We start from the raw sequence: 18,530 nt of genomic DNA, 5'->3' as shown, positions 1-18,530 counted from the left end.
ATTTCATTTTCTGCTGTCATCTCCTTAAAACTCTACTAAAGCTGCAAGGAAAGAGCAGCCACCAGAAACCCTGCAGACACCAGAGGAAGTGGTTATAAAGCAACAACCTTAGCCTTGAAATGAAGTTCTAGTACCACAGCTCATTACAAAATTAAACTCCTTTATTTGGGAAATTAGAAAAACTCAAAAGTTGCCAGGTCCTGCACTTCATTTCCCAGGAGAAGGGCTGGGACAGCTGGGCTGGACTGCAGGGAGGTGACCAATGGTGCTTCCTGGACTGGACTCAGGAACTCCCACCAGGCTGGGCACTCTGGGTTGTCCCATTTTCCCAGTTCTTGTTCAGGACTTTCACACCCCAACTGTCTTTCCACAGGTTGGCACCTCAGTGCCTCCCTGGCCTCAAGAGGGGCTCGCCTACAAAATCCAACAAGATGAAGCAACACAAGGGCCAGGGCAGGAAACTCACCTGCTCAGCAGGGAACACCTGCCCAGGGGCTCCTCCTCATGAGAGCCACTTCTCCTGAGCAGCCTCCCCCCTGCCCTGCCCTGCCCTGCCCAGGGCCCATCACTAAATGCTCATGTGGAAGCTGGCAGCTGCAGGCTTCTCCTCGTGCGCCGGCAGCGCTTTGGGCTTGGCCAGAGCTGGTTTGTGGCACGAGCTGTCTGTCAGGGGAGGGTAGTACTGCCTGTAGCACAGGTATGCCAGCACCAGGCCCATCACTGAGCCAACCAACACATCTGTGGGCAAGACCAGAGCACAGTTAATGCCCTTCCCCCTCCCAAGCCTCACCATCAATTCCTCAGCTGCAGCTTTTCTGCTAGATCCATAACCTGACTTGGCTGCAAACCCAAACTTGGTTTGTATTTCAAAACCACACAGAAAGGCATCAGTTCCCTGCAGGTGGCACCAAATTGGCCACTGGAGGAGTACAAAAAACCACCCCAAGTTGCTGCTGGGGACTCTGAACACTTCTGTGCCTGGAGTGCCCTGCTCAGGGACCCTGCTGAGCCCTGCCCAGGTGCCCCAGAGACCCTCACCCACCTTCCCAGTGGTGCTTGTAGTCGCAGGTGCGGGACAGGGCGATGAGGGTGGCCAGGAAGAGGGGGAGGAGGAAGGCACAGAAGCGCAGGGCTCGGCCCCCCCTGCCTGGAACAAAGCTCTGCAGCTTCCCTGCCAGGTAGAAGGCAGAGAAGGCAAGACCAGCAAAGGCAACTGGAAGAGAAGAGAACAGTGCTAGTTCAGAATAGCTCCAGGCTTTGCTGCCAGACCCTCACCCTCTGCTGCTGCAGTAGAAGGACTGTAAGAGGTGTCTGCCAAGGGAGTACCAGCTGGGACTGATGGATCAGCTGGGACTGATGGATCCTAGGAGCTGGTGCCTGGCACACATCCCTACTTCCAGGATTACAGACACCTTTGCACCACATTTCTCACCCCATTGCTCTGCAGAGGGAAACCTGAGTCCCCTGATCACGTCAGCAAATGCAAAATACAAATACAAAGCTGTGGGGTGCAGGAAAGCAAATGGCAGCTGCCCTGCCCAGGGGTCCTGCTCCCCAGAGCCCGGGCTGCAGCAGAAAGGAGCCAAGTAGAAGGAGCCAAGAAGAGCCAAGGGGAACTCACAGGAAGCGTGGCCGCTGGGGAAGCTCTTCCTGCCCTCGCTCACCCTGCGGGCGTCCCCCGTGCACACCAGCTCCGGGTTGGCCCGGCCGTCGGGGAAGCAGCGGTAGAAGAAGTCAGGCCGTGGCCTGGGACAGGGGAGTGAAGCTCAGGGCCTCGGGTTGGGCTCTCCCAGTGCCCCCAGAGCAGCAGGAGCTGTCTGTGCCAATGCCATCCTCCCCAATGAGCCCATCTGAATGATGGCCTGAGACAGCAGCTCCCCCAGTGTTTTTTCTAATTCTAAATTGTCTTTACAGCTAGAAAAAAACCACATTCCTTTCAGGCTGAGCATGTCCAAGTTCAGCTCCTGGCCTTGCTCTGGCTGCTGCAGAGTGCCTCCCCCGCCCTCCCCGCGGCGCAGCTGGGAACTCCTCACCTCCCCACAACGAGCTTCAGGGCGTTGGTAAAAACCCCGTTCAGGGCAAGAGCAAGGCTGGCAGCTGAGAGAGAGCAGAAGGATCACATCAGCACCACCCCCACCTGAGAGTGCAGCACATTCAGGCACAGGCTCAAGCTGCCTTTCTGTGGGACAGGAGGAGCTCACCAAGGCAGGCTTCCCTCGTGTCCTCATGGTCAGCGCCCAGGAAGAGCCTCGCCAGGATGATGAGCAACAAGGGAGACAGAAATGCGATGAACTGCATGAAACAGGGAGAATTTCAGGTGTCAGTGAAGCAGGTTTGAGTTCTCACCAGAACAAAAGAGCAGTTACTCAAGAAGACTCTGAGCACACGTCTCTTTCCCAAAGCCAAGCAGCAATCTGCCCTCTGCAATCACTGCAGCTCCATCAGAACACAATCCCCCAGCAGCTGCATTCACAGCAGGCCCCGATCAGCCCAGCCTATCCGCTGGTTCTCAGACAGCTCTTCTGGCAGAGTTCTGCTCTGGCTGGTTTTGGGGTGTCCCCAGGCACAGCACCTCAGCTCTGCCCTCCCTGCAAGCCCCAGCATTAGCTCTGTCAGCAGCACCCACGCTCTGTCAGCAAATCCACAGGAGCTGCTGATTCAGAGCAATCAGTTATCATCATCCCCATCTCAGCCCGGGGGGATTTCACCCTGGGACATCCTCACCATGGCTCCTACTGAGTCTGTGCCCACCTGAACTCTGGCACATGTCCTGCTTTACACTGCCTGTTCCAAATGCTATCCCGAGGCTTTGTCCTTCATGGTTAGAGACACTTCTTGCACAAAATCCCACCTGCCATTTGCCAGCTCAAGAGCCACAAGCACCTCACCTCACACCTGTGACAGAGGGACCAATCTCTCTGACACACTGCTCTCTTCAGGAAATCCAACACAGAGTTAGTCAAACTCTTCTAACCAAGCCTGGAGCCCTCGAGGAAACATTTGACAATAAATTGATAATAAATCTCTGCTAAAAATAGCTGCTTGCAAGGAACACATTCCCTGATAGTGAGAGCTTAGGTTAGATAGTGAGATGCACCCAGCAATTTAGACGTGGAATGGATTATGGACAACAGTGCAAAGTCCTCATTACTTCATGAACTTCAAATCCCAAAGGCAACTCTGGATGGCAATGCCTCATAACATGACAAAAACATGTTTGGCCTAGTTGATCCTAATCTCACAGGATGGGTAGGAAGGGACCATGGGGACCATCAAATCCAGCCCCTCTGCTAAGAGCACATCACCCAGGGTTGTGTCCGGATGGATGACAAGGATCTCCAGGTGTCACTGCCAGGCACCCACACAGGGAAGTGTTCCTCGTGTTCAGGTGGAAATGTCCACGTTCCAGCTTGTGCCCCACCGAGCAGAGCCGGCTCCATCCTCCCAGCCCCTCCCTTCCCTATTTATCCACATGGATACCGTATCCTGCACTTTGTGCAACGTGCACTAGGAGCTGCAGGTATTGCAGTACCAGCTTTTAGCAGCTTTGCTTTAGAAGGAGAGCTTGTAATTTGAGAATAAATCAAAGTAAATGCAGGAAACAGTGGCACAGGCTGCCCAGAGAGGCTGTGGATGCCCCAGAAGTGTTCAGACAGAACACAGACAGACTGTGCAGGGCTTGGTCTGCTGGAAGGGGGACATCCCCCGAAGTGGGAGGGACGAAATGATCTTCTGAGATCCCTTCCGACCCAAACCACTCCACGAACCCACCGAACTTACAAACATGAGCACGGTGGGAACATGGTCCGCCTCCACGTAGGGGTTTTTGTAGAGCCACATCTCCTCGGGCTGCAGCACGCGCTGGAAGGGCGGCAGGAACTCCATGATCCTGGAAGGAGAAAAGGCGTGAGCCCCGGGCGGGGGGCGCTGCCCGGGCGGGGGGCCCGCACCCACCCGAAGGTGGCGAGCAGCAGCGCCCGCAGCGCGGTCTCGGCCGCCAGCTCCGCTCGCCGCATGGCCACTGCTCGCCCGCGGGGCCCGGGGCGGGGCGAGCGCAGCCCTGCCCGGAGGAGGGACCGCGGCCGCTGCCCCGTTATCCTCCCGTTATACCCGCGCCCCGCCCCGAGACGGAACTGACTCATCTCAGCGGTGGAACATTCAGAACGATTTATTGAAGTCAACCTCAAGCAAAAAATTTCAGATCAGTGGAATGTCATTAAAAACCTTTCCAAAGGAATCCTCATGGAAAACCAAAAGGAAAAAAAAAAAAAAGAAAAAAAAAGGAAAATAAACAAGAAAAACAAAGTCCAATAAACCCACATCTGAATTCCAGAGTATTTGTAAAATAAAATAAAAAAAAAAAGCAACATCTCAGTAAATAGAATGTACAAAAATTATATGTTCTACCATCACACACAGTCAGTAAGAAGCTAAAATATTACAGGCAAGTCTCGATACGCTCTACCTAGAGGACAGGAGCTATCTATGTACAGGGAACCAGCTTTACAGGCTTCACACTATGCAAGAGGACAGAGGCCAACACAAACCCCCCAAAATGTTGGATATCTCAAAGTCTATGCGGCAACATCAAGTCATGATACAGTAATGCCCCGTGGAATCAGACACTCCTCGGCAGTGTCAGGGCTGCGTCTGCGTCCAAAAACTCTTCTATACCGACTTCGGTGAGTATCGATGCTTTGCTATTAAAGACTCGAGTGATTTCCTTAAAATAACATTTCACAGAATCTACAAAGTTTGTTACAGATAAACAAAGTCTACAGATATAACAACTCTACAAAGGTCCATCTTACAGAGCACGTGGGGATGGAGACGTATCCGCGGGGATCTGTGTTGTGCAACATCACTCGTGGAGACGAAGGGGTGGGGATCCTCAGAGCACCCCAAAGCCAGCCCCCAGCCCCGGCTCAGACGGGACAGGATCACCCCGGGGGCTGCAGCTTCTCGGGAAAGGAAAAGTGACACAGAAATGAGACACGGATCCACCGGAACAGGGAGCAAAGGGGTTCATCCAGTCTGGTTATGGCCCAAAAGCGAGAGAGAACTGCACGGTGGGGGCTCCCAGGGACCCCAGAGATGGGATCTCCAGAGGGACCCCACACAGCTGGGATCTCCAGAGGGAACCCAGAGATGGGATTTCCAGAAAGACCCCACACAGATGTGATCCCCAGAGGGACCCCAGGCTGCTGCCTGCACCTGGACCTGTTGGTGGCACAGGGAGGGCACAGCCCCGGGCCACAGGGAGTGGTAAATGGCTTTGGCAAATTCATACATGTTTTCCCTTTTTTATTCACATTAATCACAGAAATCCCCTACACAAAGCACAGTCCCAGCTCCCCACCTCCTGCTCTGGAGCAGCGAGACCCCTCCCAGGGGAACACAGACCTGAGCTGCTCACTCAGAAACACAGCATCACAGGGAACAGCTCTTCTTTTCTTCCTGTTTTGCCTTTTTTTCCCCTCCTTTTTCCCTCGGAACAACACTGGGAATACATCCAACGTGTAGGAGTGTATGGTAAGTGCAAATGTTTTTGCTACACAAAGAGAAATGGTGGGGAAAGCTGATGGCAATGGGAAGGGACAGCACTGCTCCAAGGTCACTGTCTCCCACACAACACCTGGTGAACACACAGCTCCAAGACGCTGCTTCCACACCCTCCCCTTTGCCACAGATCCACTGTACAGCGGGAGCAGGAGGGAACTTGGGGGAAGTCAAGGACATTTTCAATGCAGTATACAAAAAAAATCATGTATAAATTAAAAAAAAAAAGCTGTAAAAGGAACTGCAGAGCTTCAAGTACATTAAACCCTGAATTCAATGAGGCAGAGGTTTCCATGTTAAAGTGACTTCTCCGTACCAGCGCCGGACACCCCATCCCACCCTCCCCCTCCCCACCCACATCATTCTGTCAAGTTTCAATATATACAGATTTTATGCTCATTGATAATTATGTCTAGTAATTGTGTCTTTCCCATTCTATCCTGAAATCAAGATAAAAGAAGCGTTTTTTAAGAAGAAAGGCCAAAAATGCACATTCCAGCCCTACTACTCCATTAGAACTGATTCTCCAAGACCATGTGGTGACCAGAGAAGGTGATTTGCCCACAAAATTTCCTTCCTGAGCTGCAAACGCCTTCAACAGTCTATAGACAGGACACATCTATACAAGAATCTGACAGCTACAACAGCTAATGCTTGCACCATGTGTTCAGGGATGGTGGAACCAACCTCAGCAATCACAGCATCCTGGAATTCTTGCTTCGAGATCCATCTGGCCACGGGCTGCAGGATACCTGCACTGTGCCCAGCGCAGCTGCAGAGGAAAAGCTTCAGTAAACCACAAACCTTGTTCCCTGGGCAGGGCAGGGAGGTCACCAGAAGTGCAGGGCCACCCCAAAAACTGAACACAGAAGGGAAGTACACACCAGTGTGTTCCTATGAAGGAACAGCAATGTGCTGGTACATCACATTCCAGCTCTCCACTAAAATCACCAGTTCTGTGCATTTCCTCTAGGTCTCAGCACAAAATGACCCAACTATCCAAGATGCCTTATTTTGGAGCCCACACAAATTAATTCAGCAGCTGCCTCCCACTCTGCTGAAGCCAATACATCAGAACAGCTGTGCAATCTTTTCCTTACAAAGGAGCTGCACTAAGCAAACTACATTCTGGTTACTCAGTTTACAAAGACATGGTTAAAATGTGCATTTTAACATCTGAGTCTGATGTCTAACTCAGAACAGCCCCTGCAGTCACCAAGATCATCTGAACTGGCCTTTTCTCATCTAACAATGTTAAAGCTCTTTGAAAGACTCACCTTCAGTTCAGAGTTTTGTTCACAAACTGAACAACCTCTCCTGTTTTCCCTTCTGAGTCCAAGTCCAACTGTTAGCTGCTGTGAATCATTTTTTGGTGGAAAAAAGAAGCATCTCTAAAAAGTCTGAACACAAAGTGAACCAAGACATCAAGTGGCACAGAGAAGCAGCAGCCTCCATCACAGTATTTGAGAAGTTTTAAGCCTTCTGTGCCCTCCCTGTGTCCTGTGCCCTGGCCAAGGTGGCCACTGACAGTCTGTGGCTCCCAAGGTGTCCTGGTGCGGCCACACCACGTCCCTCTGCTCAGCAGGGCATCACAGACACAGAATGAAGGGACCAGATCAGTGCACTCACACAGCAGCATGGTATCAGCAACATATCTATTATATATATATAGATATACATATATATATAAAGATATATCTGCTGATATCTGCAATACCAGAATGCTCTGACTTCAGAGAAAATCACTGAACATTATCAAACCTAATAAATAATCTAAAGTGAACACCTCAGGCCCTACAGACGTGGTAGCAAGAGCTGTGTTTGGAATTTCTGAGAAGGTTAAACATCCTCAATACGAGCTTAAAAAGAGACATTTCTCACACAAAACATTAAGAAAAATAAAATCCTTTTTGTAATTTTTTTTTCTTTAAAAATACCAAAATCCAGCACTGCTTTCCAGCAGGGTTAGTGTTGGACCCTCAATGCAGCATGGCCCACAGCAGGAAGTGCTTTAGGGATCCCAAAAACTGCTGCCCCAGGCACCTGTGGGTTCTGTCACCCCAAGGGAGGTGTGGGCAGCTGCTCTGGGGCTGTAGTGTATCTATCACTTCACCATGCACACACAAAAACTCCCCCTGTACATCACTTTGAGGATAAGAAGGACACCAGGCAGAGGCAAGACATGTTCTAAATCCCACACAGACTTTTTCAGCCTATTTTCTTGATCTGAGAAGTCTCTGTGTTCCCACAGGTTTGTGTAAGCAGTTTTCCAGAGACAAGGTTCTTAATTCCAAGGCTCAATTCAGCCAGATGCCAGCAACACTTGATTATTTTCAGTACCCACAAGCAAAGGCTGGCGGGGAGTAGCTATTATCAGTACACAGGTCAGAAGAACTCACCATGCCAGGGCAGGGGGAACACAGTGCTTGGTGAGATCATGGGCTGGGGGGGGAAGAGTCACCTAAACTAGTTCCAGTGCCCCACCTTGCACAAAAAAAAATGGAGGAATATAAGTTTTCTAAAAAAATTCTGGAGCAAGAGCCAACACAAGCCACTTGGAAAGCCTCACTGGAGGAGTCTGTCTCTGATTAACAGAGGAAATCCAAGACAGAACAATATCCTGAGGCATCAGCTGGCTGCTGGGATGTGGCCCCTTACCCAGACACAAAATACCCTGTTCACTGAGGAAGTGCTGAGATGTTCCTCAGCTCCATTAACAATGAAGATTAAAGTTAGAAGATCTCTCTCAACAAAAAAAAAAATCTTAACATTCCATCGAAACCAACACGTACATGGGTCAGGTCCTTCACCTGCCCAAGTCTCCCTGAAGCCCAGGGGAGCCTGGGAAGGCAGGACTGAAGATCACACCCAGAAACTGTCACCAAAGCAGGGCAGATGTGGCAGATGATGAACCCACTCAGGACTGACTGAGGCTCGGAGCCTCTCCTGCCTGAGAGGTTTCCAAAACAGGTGGGATAAAGAAATGACCACTGTGCAATTAAACCCTGAATTTTCCCATCTGCCTGCAAACACCCAAGGCAGCTCTGGAGCAAGGAGCCACCACTTCTTCCCCACTGCCACACCTTGTGTTACGAGCACTTCCCAGAAGTCACACACTTGATTTCTCACAGGAAAAGCTTCACAATAATATTCTAAGTAAACATGAGAGACAACCTACCTTCTCCAATGCCTTTAACAATAAGTACTGGAACAGAGGCATTTCAGAGTCACCTGGTCTGACACCCACACCTGTCTGTTTGGCATCTCAGCGTTACAGAGGGGAGAGGCTTTGCTCTTGCCATAAACTAGACACAAAAGTTACGTTGGCTTTGCCGCTTTGTTTTTAAAGACACGATGACTGATCAAAGCCAGATCTTCAACACCCTTTCAAAATTAAATAAATAAATATGTGGCTATGCTTTGCTTTCTACACTCAAAGAACATTATTTTAAACAGAATATTCTTTTCACTGTCAAAAGCTTTACGGTTTTCTTCAAAGGCCAAGACGCTCCAGGTTTCCCACAGTAAGAGCTGCTGTAGCACATTCAAGGGTAAAAGAAAGACCAAACAATAAAAAGCAAACACCACTGCTTGCTCCTCCTCGCTCAGGTCAATGGTCCCCCTCCAGTTCACACGTGACGGCCCCGAGGACAAAGCCCAGTGTGGCACTGCAATCTCTGAGTTCATCGCCTGCTGCCCTTCTTCTCCCCTCCCCTGTTTGTTTTTAACCAAATTCACTCCTTTGCCTCTTCCACAGCGTTCTGTGCTTCCAATTTGCACTTGATCTTGCTCCAGTACTCGGGTGCCACAGGCGATTTGGGGTCGTGTGCGGAGCAGCAGAGGCGGCCGTCCAGCGCCGACGGCACCAGGGCTCCCTTCTCGTGATCCTTGCAGAAGGAATGGGGGCAGAACTCACAGAAGGACACAGCAGGATTGCTACAGATGTCACACTGATGCCATGGACATTCCCACTTTCCTGAGGATGGCAGGAGAGAGAGAAAGGAAGCTGGAATTAGTGCACTTCAGGGACAGCACTGGCCTTTAACCCTCACGCCATGCTGTATTGCTCAGATGAATTCAAACCAAGTTCAGAAAAATCAGCTGCTACTTCTGCTTCTCATCTGAGATTCTACAAGAATCTGACTAAACACAGTTCTATTTTGCATTTTTTTAGGCCTCTCTTGGCCTAGAACACTACTGCATGCACAACTAGACCTTAGAACAGTGAGATCTACCCCCCTGGGCATCAAGGCACCGAATGTCCGTGCAAGACAGAGTTTGTTTTGTACATTTTCCTCCTTTGTGAGCATCTCACATTGCCCTGGACTCTGCACTCCTCAGAGGGTACCTCCAAAGGAAGCTTTAGGTCAGCCCTACACATTCTGTTGGCTCTGTCAGCGTTTGAACTGCCACTTGCTTGGGCTAGGACATCAAGATGATGCTCATCTTTCAATCAAAATAAGAGGAAGTTTGATTCAAGAAGAGGAACAAGAACAACATTAAAAAGTATGACAAAGCCTCTGCCCATTGGTTCCATTCAGGAAGAGTCACCTGATGTACTGCTAGAAGTGAGTGGTACTGCACAAGCAAATTTAGTGCACTTAGTGCAAATGAATACTGCATTTAATGCAAGTGAACACTGTATTTTATGTACACGAATGCTGCATTTCATCTCCAACAGTGTCTTGTAGCAGGAAGGAAAAGTTGAGCAGGAGGAGCCACGTGACTGCTCTTACCAAAAGGTGGTTGAGTCAGGTTAAGGCATAGGAGGTGGTATGCTTTGGGACAGTCCTTCTTATCACACATGACCAGCTCTCCCCCATCTCCACACTGGAAACAGTTATCTTCATGCATCTGCTTCTGTTCTGTTTTTATTTTCCGTTTCTTCTGCTTTAATTTTGCATTTTTCACCTTCTCTTCATTTGCTGTTGCAAATGCTGTCTAAGAAGGAGCAAATCACAATACAGAGTCACTTTTAAACCCCTGGCATTCCAGTCAATTTTGGGTTATTAGTTGCATGAACTGTTCTTAAACGAGAGCCATTTAAAATAGTTTTTAAGCTCTAAAAGCCAGAAGTGCTCATTCAGATGTTCCTGAATTAACTTCCCACCAAACACAACAGCATGGCAGGGCACACTATAAAATCTTTGGAGACTTCCAAGGGTAGAAAGTACTAGACAGGCTAAAGAATGAAATAAATCAAAACCCTCTCTGCCCTACAGAATGTCTTCTCTGGGAGCAGAAGCTCCAGTTCCAGCCATGTACCTTGGGACGCACTCCCAGGAAGCCGCTGCAGTTCTCTGCTCCGCAGTGACACTCGGTCCTGCCATTGCCCAGGCAGTCTAGGTTGTAATTGAATGTTAACTCCATTCCTAAAATTCAAAGAAAAACATTCACCCAGATGGACACTGAGGGAAGACAGGTCTGTGACAATGACATTTCATTAGCATTTATTACCATGACACCCCTGCTAAAACTGGAACTCTAAGTATCATCTCCACTCCAATAAATAAAAAGGTTCCTAAACACTTCACTGGCATTAATAACTTCAAAGAAAAAAAGCATGATTCTAAGTGAGGAACTTGGCTACTGTAAGACAAAAGCAAACATGCCAAAGAGTGCCATCCTTTTACCTGCAGGAATGTCACAAAGAGCAAAGAGTCCAACTCTAATGTCACCATTCACTGTCCATTTCTGCGTTTCACAGTTTGGGTTACAACTATGGTTCATAAAACGAGAGTAATTCCCCTTTGGGCCAGCATCTATTATTCGGTCCTTCAAGGAAAGACAAAGATGTGTTTAGTACTTAGAAAGCAAAGAGGTTTCCTGCTGCTGAGTGACTTTTATTATCAAACAAGACACAATACTTACCTTGGTTACAGTCAGCATATAAAAATTGGTGACACTGTTCTCGTGAGCACGTTTGATCCGCAGCCGGCACTCCTCCTCGTCAATCAGCTCTCCAACATACTCATTCACAAATTCACCCTGCAAAGGAAAGGAGAACAAAAGTAAGAAGTCTGTGCATCCTAATCATGATGGTAAAGAGAAGCAGCACAGAAAAAAGCACTTCCTATAAAAAAGGAACAATATGGTTCTAGTAGGCACAATGTGAATACATGCACTAGGTAATTGCTGTCCAAGCAATACACCCACACAGAATAAAAGGCATCCCTGCTCCTGCATTCAGCACACAAGACAATTGTCAGGTCTGTAAAACCCTTTCAACCTTCCCACTTTCTTCAAAGAGGACAATGTGACGATATTCATGGACTCCTCAGGAATCAGGAACTGTTCCAGTAAGTATTTTCACTACATACTTCACTTTTATTAGGACTTTAGCAGTCGGTAAGCTCAGAAAATTTGCAGTATCAATTTTTTTTATGAAATGCAGATTCAAAAAGCTCTGAATGGAATAAAATTAATGGCTAAACCCCACGTTTAAAAACAGCTCTCCAGGCCAATAGTGTTTTCTAAGGAAATACAGAAGAGCTGGGATGTGACTGAAGCCTCCATATACAAGGTCACCAATGCACTGGGGGGCATTACACTGAGGCAGATGCTGAGGGGTTAAAACACAGCTCATCCTCTGGAGGTGCAGAGGGCAGTGCTTGCACCTAGAGGCCCCTGCTGGTTGTGCCAGCCCTGCCCTGCTCCCTGCACCTTTTTAATGCTCCTCTTGGTGCGCAGCCCCCAGCCGCGGCGCTCGGTTTTGATGATCTCGGCGTCGGGGTAGAGGCGCTTGGTGAAGCACTGGTTCTGGCAGCGCTCCCCCGCCGGGCACACCTGCGGGTGGCACTCGTACTGCAGCATCCTGTTGAGGCACTCGGACTCCAGCCCGCACGGGTTCTCATCCGAGGGCTTGCAGTTACAGCGCGGGATCTCCGACAGGTCGGCCACCTGGATCTGCACCTTCCCGATCACCTTGTTGGACTGGGGACAGAGTGGGAGAGCAAAGCATGAACACAGTGCACTGCAAACAGAGCCAGCAGCTTGACCCGAACAGGCACAGAAAAAATTACTTTATGCTGTGTTTTACAGTACTGCAAAACACAACGAGAGATGAGTGAATAGAACAGCAGAATGATTTATGTGAGTCTCTTGGGGCTTGCACTGCTGAACACCTTGTGCAAGTACATAACTTCGAATCACAGAACGGTGTGTGTTGGAAGGGACCTTAAAGACTATCCAGTCCCAATCCCTGACATGGATTCCACTAGCATCAGGCTGATCTGATGCCCATCCAACCCATTCCTGACCAGGGAGTGGGCAGCCACACCTTCTCTAGGCATCCTTACTCATGCACAGCATTAACTTCCTCACACACAGAATAAAAAAGAAAGATGCCAACTCACTTTAATGTGTTTATAGGGTGGAGGTTTCCTTGAATTCCTTTCAATTTCCAATGCCTCTTTGCTTTCTCTTTGTGCTTTCAGTTCCTGGAAACGCTTTGCTGCTTCTTCAAGTGCTGTGCAAGGAATTCAGAATAGAAAGCAATCAGCCCCAGCTGCTGCTAATCAAATACGTACATGTACATGTATCTATTTAAATATTTTTTTAAGACTAGGAACAGAACTCTATTAACAAAAAGACAAGCTAAAAATTAGTTATTGCAATTTATCATGAATTTATCATCAGGTACTTTCAGCAGGTACCAAGATATTGAACAATGATCCCATGCAGCAGAGCCCGAGATCCATCTTAACATTTCCCCGTTTGTGGAAGCACTGAACTGGCCCACAACAACACACAATGAGTTGGCACTTAAACACATTTTTATCTGCAGTCAAGGGATCGACACAATGCTTGGATTTCACGTGAACACAGAACACTAGTCACATAATATTCCCATGCAGGTTAAGTGGTGATGGAGACACAAACACGTGGAATTTTTGTCATAAACCACTATAAACTTTGTTTGATTTTACCTTTCTTGAAGGTCTTGTTAATACTAGTTTGCCCCTCAGCAAAGCTTTTATCTCCTTCAACATAAGGGAAAACTCTGCCCTGGTGTACCCAATAGTAGTCATGTGAACCAAAGAAAAATACTGGGAAGTCCCCGATATCATGTTTGAGGCCCTGTATGTTGAGAGGCACAGACCTGGGATTGCAGATCTCTGCTGGCCACCACCTGCAGAGTAGGAGAAAAAAGAAGAATATAAGTTCCCTGAACCAGGGTTTCCCTAATGGGATTGAGAATTAAAGCCAGTTTTCCTTTCTTAAGGAAATGAATTTCTCCTTCACACAGCCAAGGCTCCTGCTGGCAATGCCTGGGAAGCTCCATGCAAAACACAAGCAATGTTCTTACTCCAAATTCTGGAAAAGCCTTCTAGAACATCCATGGCCTGAGAGTGGGTTTCCAGGATCACCTGTAAACACCTGCACTGCTGCAGCTGACTAAAGCCAACAGTAGCAAGGACAGCTGGGCTCTGCCAGCCCCTGCTTTCCCAGATCCTGATCAGCTCTGCAGAGCAAAGGTGTGGGGTTGCCCTCTGGTGCAATCCAGAGTCCATCCCTGCAAGGGAAAAGCAGGAGCATTGCATTTCAAGGGTGACATCCGTGCCTGACCCCAAGCAGAGGAATCACTGGATTTCTAACTCTTGTTCACGATGAGCTGCTTTATCTTCCTGCAATTCCAGAGTACATGAAAACATCCAAACATGAGAAGCCCCAAAGGGTGAACTTGCCTGTAATTCCCAAGCTTGACCCAAACGATCTGCTTGTACCGCAGCTTCTTGCCAGCTTTACAGTCATTGCAATTCCAGCAGCCCTCAGGCATTTCTATGCTGAGACATTCGGGGTGGAAGGAAGCTGGGCAGGACTCACAGCACAACAGTTTGCCACCTTGAAACAAAGAAGCCCTGCTTGGTTTGTAGAAGTCAGGATTTGCTCCCCCCGTGCACAGCAACTGACATTAATTTTAAATCATCCACTCCAGGTTCCCACCGCCCGATAGAAAAATGGCAAAAGAAAGGGATCAAGTCAAACTTAACAATGTTGGTTAAAAGGACTGTGCAGTGCTTAGTCTAAGCTGGGATTCTTCACTGCATCAGACAAAAAAAGCAGCTGAGGACTCAAGCAGGAGGTGAGCTGGCAGGAGAAGCAGCATTCCCAAAGGAAGCACTGCAGCTGGGAACATCTTTTAGTGCTTTGGGGATGGCCAAAGCAACCCCAGACTCCACTTCTCTACAGAATCCTTTTCAATCAACATTGCTCTGACTGAATCCCCAGCAATCATCAGCGAACACCAACCCCACAGCCTATAGGTTGATCAATACTTTTCTGCTGCAAGAACATGAAAAAGAGATGTAGTAAGTGTGTTTATTCCACAAAAAGTTTATCAGGATGAGCCCAGTACATAAAGCAGAATGAGACATGTGTGAGTCGCCCCCATCCCAAAAATTCCTGGTGCACAGAAGGAACCTCAGCACTAGAGTTCACAAGAATTTCTGACATTTACACTAATTTGGGCAAAAGTTATTTTGGTTGGCTCACATTTTGGATGATGTGTTACATGTGGAAAGCCACAGCACATCTCTAAGCCACCCTCAGCAAAGCAGCTCATGTAAGATGACATGATACCTTACACATACTGTAATATTTTATACATCTAGCTATATAAAAATATATATACATCCTTATATGTATATATATTTTAAAGTTAACAAGTTTTTGTGTCCTGGATGGAAAATCTGGGAGAGACTTGAGAATATTCAAACCAATTTTCAATCACAGTATCAAAATAAGTGTGAATAGTCACTTTCAAACCTTTATCAGAAAATCTTGTCTACCTATAGACTTCCCAAAATATCACTGCATTAATAGATCATTGAATGTTACAAAAAGCATTCCTTAAACAATTCAATTGCACGATCAGCACTGTATTTCCTCTGCTAAAACCAGTAAAATCCCGTCATATGGACCATTCAGAGCTCCCAAACCCATAACGAAATTTTTGAAGCATTTTTTGCAAATGTAACTTCAGAGGAAATACAGACAAATTATCGAAACATTATCCAAGATGAGAAAATGCCAAGAGATGCAAAAATCAAACACAATCAAACACGAAACTGTCAATGCTAAGCAAGAAAAAACCCAACATAGCTCTCGGGATGCATTAGGCAGATATGGCTCAAGCTAAGCACAGGGCTCAAAATAATTCTTGTTTCCAGGAATTACAGGACTACTGCAAGCCACTGATCCCACAAAGCTCAGAGTGACCTAACTTGGGCTGGGCAGTGGGGCACCGGCTCTGAACGCTCCCGGGAAACCAAAGCTCTGTGGGGAATGAAATGTCACAGCTGAGCATTGCACACACACAGCACAAGTGTCCTGGTGGGATCTGGGGAGCATTGGCCCCCCAGCTGCAGGAAGTGACCCTGCCTGGGGCCAGGACCCATCCCCAGGAAGGGACAGGCACAGGCACTGCTGGCCCCTGCTGGAGGTGGCACACGAGGCCCTGTGGGGACACATACAGGCCACAGCTCGCTGCCCTCCTGCTCTGGCACCCTCCAGAAGGACACAGCTCCCACCCTGCTCCAGCCCCAAAGCACTCTCTGCTCTCAGGACCTGCCCAAGACCCGCAGCAGCACACCCCCCCCTGCTTCCAACCCCTTTAAGAAGTGGTTTTACATCAGCCAGGTAAATACTGAACTGCAGCAATATTGAGATCCATCTGCCTCCTCTTCACATTGCTGTGCAAACAGCTCCCTGAACCTGGAACAGCCCAGGCCAGGTACAGAGTGACCAAATCTCTTCCAAGGAGAATTTAGTGACAGCAATTATTTTAAGCCCTTTTATAATTAAAAAAAAAAAAAAATTAAGAATTGCCAACAACATGAACACAGGCTCACAAAAACCATGAGTGAAGGTCACTGAAAGCAGTCAGTGTGGGGACAAGCAGACGTTTCTCCGTTGATTTAGAGAGAAAAAAATAGAAAAAACGAAAGTAAATTAAAGAGAAAGAAACTATTTTGGTTACCTTTCTCACATTTCTTTTTGGAAGCTGACGAAGGAGGAGGAATCATAGGTAATTTCATCAACTCAGCACGATTTGACTCATTCAGTAGGTAGTGGGACTTATAGGCATAGGAACTGAACAGGGGGTCTGAATGGTCCTGCACTACCAGCCCTATACGAAACAAACAGAAAGAGATGAGTTGCAATGAAACTACCCATGATTCCATGAAGGAAAAATAAACCCAATGACCACCTCTAATGCGTTATGTGGGAACGAAAAAAGGATAAAATGAAGAAAAAGGTAAGTCTGACAAAGTTTCTGCACTAGCACAGAGGTTGTGCTGGAGAGACTCAAACCTAACTGAAAAATCTTGCAATGAAATAAGCTGCTTCTAAGTGGAATTTCAATTGTTTTTTTACCCTTCATTTGTGCATTCATTGACAAGCACAAGAAAAGCAGTGAAGTTTAGATCTGTGGGAGCCCCTCTCCTTCCCACAGGGCAAAAGGAAGCTCCTCTGCAGACCTGGGGTGATGTGACTGCAGCAGGGCTGTGCTCTGAGCTGGGGCTACAGTCAGAACAGACGCTGGGAAGGAGAACTCACTGTCCCACTCTCTGCAAATCCAGTCCTGAGATCTTCCTGAGTGTTTAATCTCTGTACTGTAATGGAAAGCAAGGAGGAGGTCAGGGTTCTGCAAGGCACCAAGGGGAAGCACAGATGGAGGTTCTGCCCTAGGCCCACCCAGCCCTGCCAGGGCTGCTCCAGAAGAGTCCAGCACTCAGTTCCCTACATAACTCCATCCCAGGCCTTTGCAGCTCTCTGTCCGGCAGCAAGAAGAGCTTTTCCTCCTTCCCCCAAAGAGCCAGGCAGCCCAGCTGAGAGCCCAGGGCTGCAGAGCAGAAGCGCTTGGCCAGGAACTCACGGGAGGAGGAGAGCAACTGAGCCCCCAGCAAAGATGAGCTACCAAGAGAGCCCCCAGTTCCTCCCCTGAGGGACACACAGCTAGGGGCTGGAGAGAAGCTCCTGGTGGTGCCAAAACACTGCTGTAAGAAGACTGGGGTCAGCCCATCCGGACACGCATCACTGGGAGGGTTCCTAAAACAAGGGAACCTCCACATGCAAGGAGAACTGACATTCTGATTGCAGGGTACTGCAGGGTCGTGAGTAAGAAGTCTTTAAATATCTTGTATTTCAAGTACCTCACTGTAAGCAAGTTTGTATATTTTACAGATTGTCTCTCATCTACATTTCTCACTTCAGTAACTGCATCTAAATACAAAGTCTCTGCTTCTGATAGCAACTAACACTAATTAAATCACCACTCTCCCAGATGTGTCCAAGGATTTCCAAAGCATTCAGCTCCCCATTTCTTCCTGAGCATGTGACTCAGTGCTCCTGCCCCAGGTACTGGCCTCAGCACTCTGGCTTCTGACTCCAGCCAGGCTGGAGGACACAAGCCCCACAAGAATGCTCTAGATGAACAAGTATAGAGCTGCTCCAAGACAGAGAATTCAGGCAGTGGCAATGGTTTGTAACTGTTCAAGTTCTCTTAATTAAGATCTGGGGAATACACGGGACAGGGAATTCCATCTGCCAGGGCTCAAGAGGTTATTTAGATTGCCAGGAGAAAACCCAGACTTGTGCAGTTTAATCTCCAATGGAGCCAGATTCAGGTATAAAGAGAATTACTAAACAAAGGTAAAGTGGAAGAAAAAAAAAAAAAAAAGCATGAAAAATTCCTTCTGCATTCCCTGTCATTCTGAGATGTGCAATTACTATTCTGCTCTTGCAAAGTCAAGCCAAACTAAACTTCCACCTCAATGAACACAAATGAAAACAAGTAACTTCAGGATCCAGCCAACTTTCATTTCCCTATTAGTGACTCTCAAAACTGCTGCAGAGAACACATCCAATATAAACTGCTGGCATTCTGTGGAAGGTACACATTAACATTATTCCAACACCTAAGAATAATGGTGCTTTTGAGTCTTGAGACCAAAGAGGCTGCTGCA

General features: G+C 47.9%; 2 protein-coding genes across 7 annotated transcripts in view; both read right to left on the bottom strand.

The window, feature by feature from the left end:
- Positions 1–140: 140 nt before the first annotated feature.
- Positions 141–4,073, bottom strand: PLPP5 (phospholipid phosphatase 5). The gene is made up of 7 exons (XM_056508628.1): positions 3,955–4,073; positions 3,781–3,889; positions 2,202–2,292; positions 2,034–2,097; positions 1,622–1,746; positions 1,043–1,213; positions 141–738 (listed from the first exon to the last, which is right to left on the bottom strand). The coding sequence occupies exons 1-7, from the start codon at positions 4,014–4,016 to the stop codon at positions 569–571; spliced, it is 792 nt and encodes a 263-aa protein (XP_056364603.1). The 5' UTR covers positions 4,017–4,073; the 3' UTR covers positions 141–568.
- A 71-nt stretch (positions 4,074–4,144) lies between these two features.
- Positions 4,145–18,530, bottom strand: part of NSD3 (nuclear receptor binding SET domain protein 3) — a 30,929-nt gene continuing 16,543 nt past the window's right edge. For 2 of the 6 annotated variants that reach the window (XM_056508619.1, XM_056508620.1), the window contains 10 exons: positions 16,541–16,690; positions 14,247–14,403; positions 13,488–13,690; positions 12,915–13,027; positions 12,223–12,492; positions 11,431–11,547; positions 11,193–11,334; positions 10,825–10,931; positions 10,296–10,500; positions 4,145–9,535 (listed from right to left, as the gene is read on the bottom strand). In XM_056508619.1, coding sequence (XP_056364594.1) covers positions 9,294–9,535; positions 10,296–10,500; positions 10,825–10,931; positions 11,193–11,334; positions 11,431–11,547; positions 12,223–12,492; positions 12,915–13,027; positions 13,488–13,690; positions 14,247–14,403; positions 16,541–16,690 — 1,706 coding nt within the window. In that variant the 3' untranslated portion in view covers positions 4,145–9,293. Of the gene's footprint in view, positions 9,536–10,295; positions 10,501–10,824; positions 10,932–11,192; positions 11,335–11,430; positions 11,548–12,222; positions 12,493–12,914; positions 13,028–13,487; positions 13,691–14,246; positions 14,421–15,250; positions 15,838–16,540; positions 16,691–18,530 lie in introns of those variants that run through there. The other 4 variants (XM_056508622.1, XM_056508623.1, XM_056508625.1 and 1 more) reach the window with 4 other exon arrangements.

Source organism: Oenanthe melanoleuca, chromosome 22 (genome assembly GCF_029582105.1).
Source record: "Oenanthe melanoleuca isolate GR-GAL-2019-014 chromosome 22, OMel1.0, whole genome shotgun sequence".
NCBI classification, from domain to species: Eukaryota; Metazoa; Chordata; class Aves; order Passeriformes; family Muscicapidae; genus Oenanthe; species Oenanthe melanoleuca.
The sequence above is the reverse complement of the archived record's forward strand: the minus strand, read 5'-3'. Positions and strand labels throughout refer to the sequence as shown.

Coding starts and splice junctions, on each gene's coding strand:
- PLPP5 (XM_056508628.1), bottom strand. CDS start 4,016: ATGCGGCGAGCGGAGCTGGCGGCCGAGACCGCGCTGCGGGCGCTGCTG. Junction 2,293..3,780: donor TTCCCACCGTGCTCATGTTT/GTAAGTTCGGTG, acceptor TGTTTCATGCAG/TTCATCGCATTTCTGTCTCC. Junction 2,098..2,201: donor CACGAGGGAAGCCTGCCTTG/GTGAGCTCCTCC, acceptor GCTCTCTCTCAG/CTGCCAGCCTTGCTCTTGCC.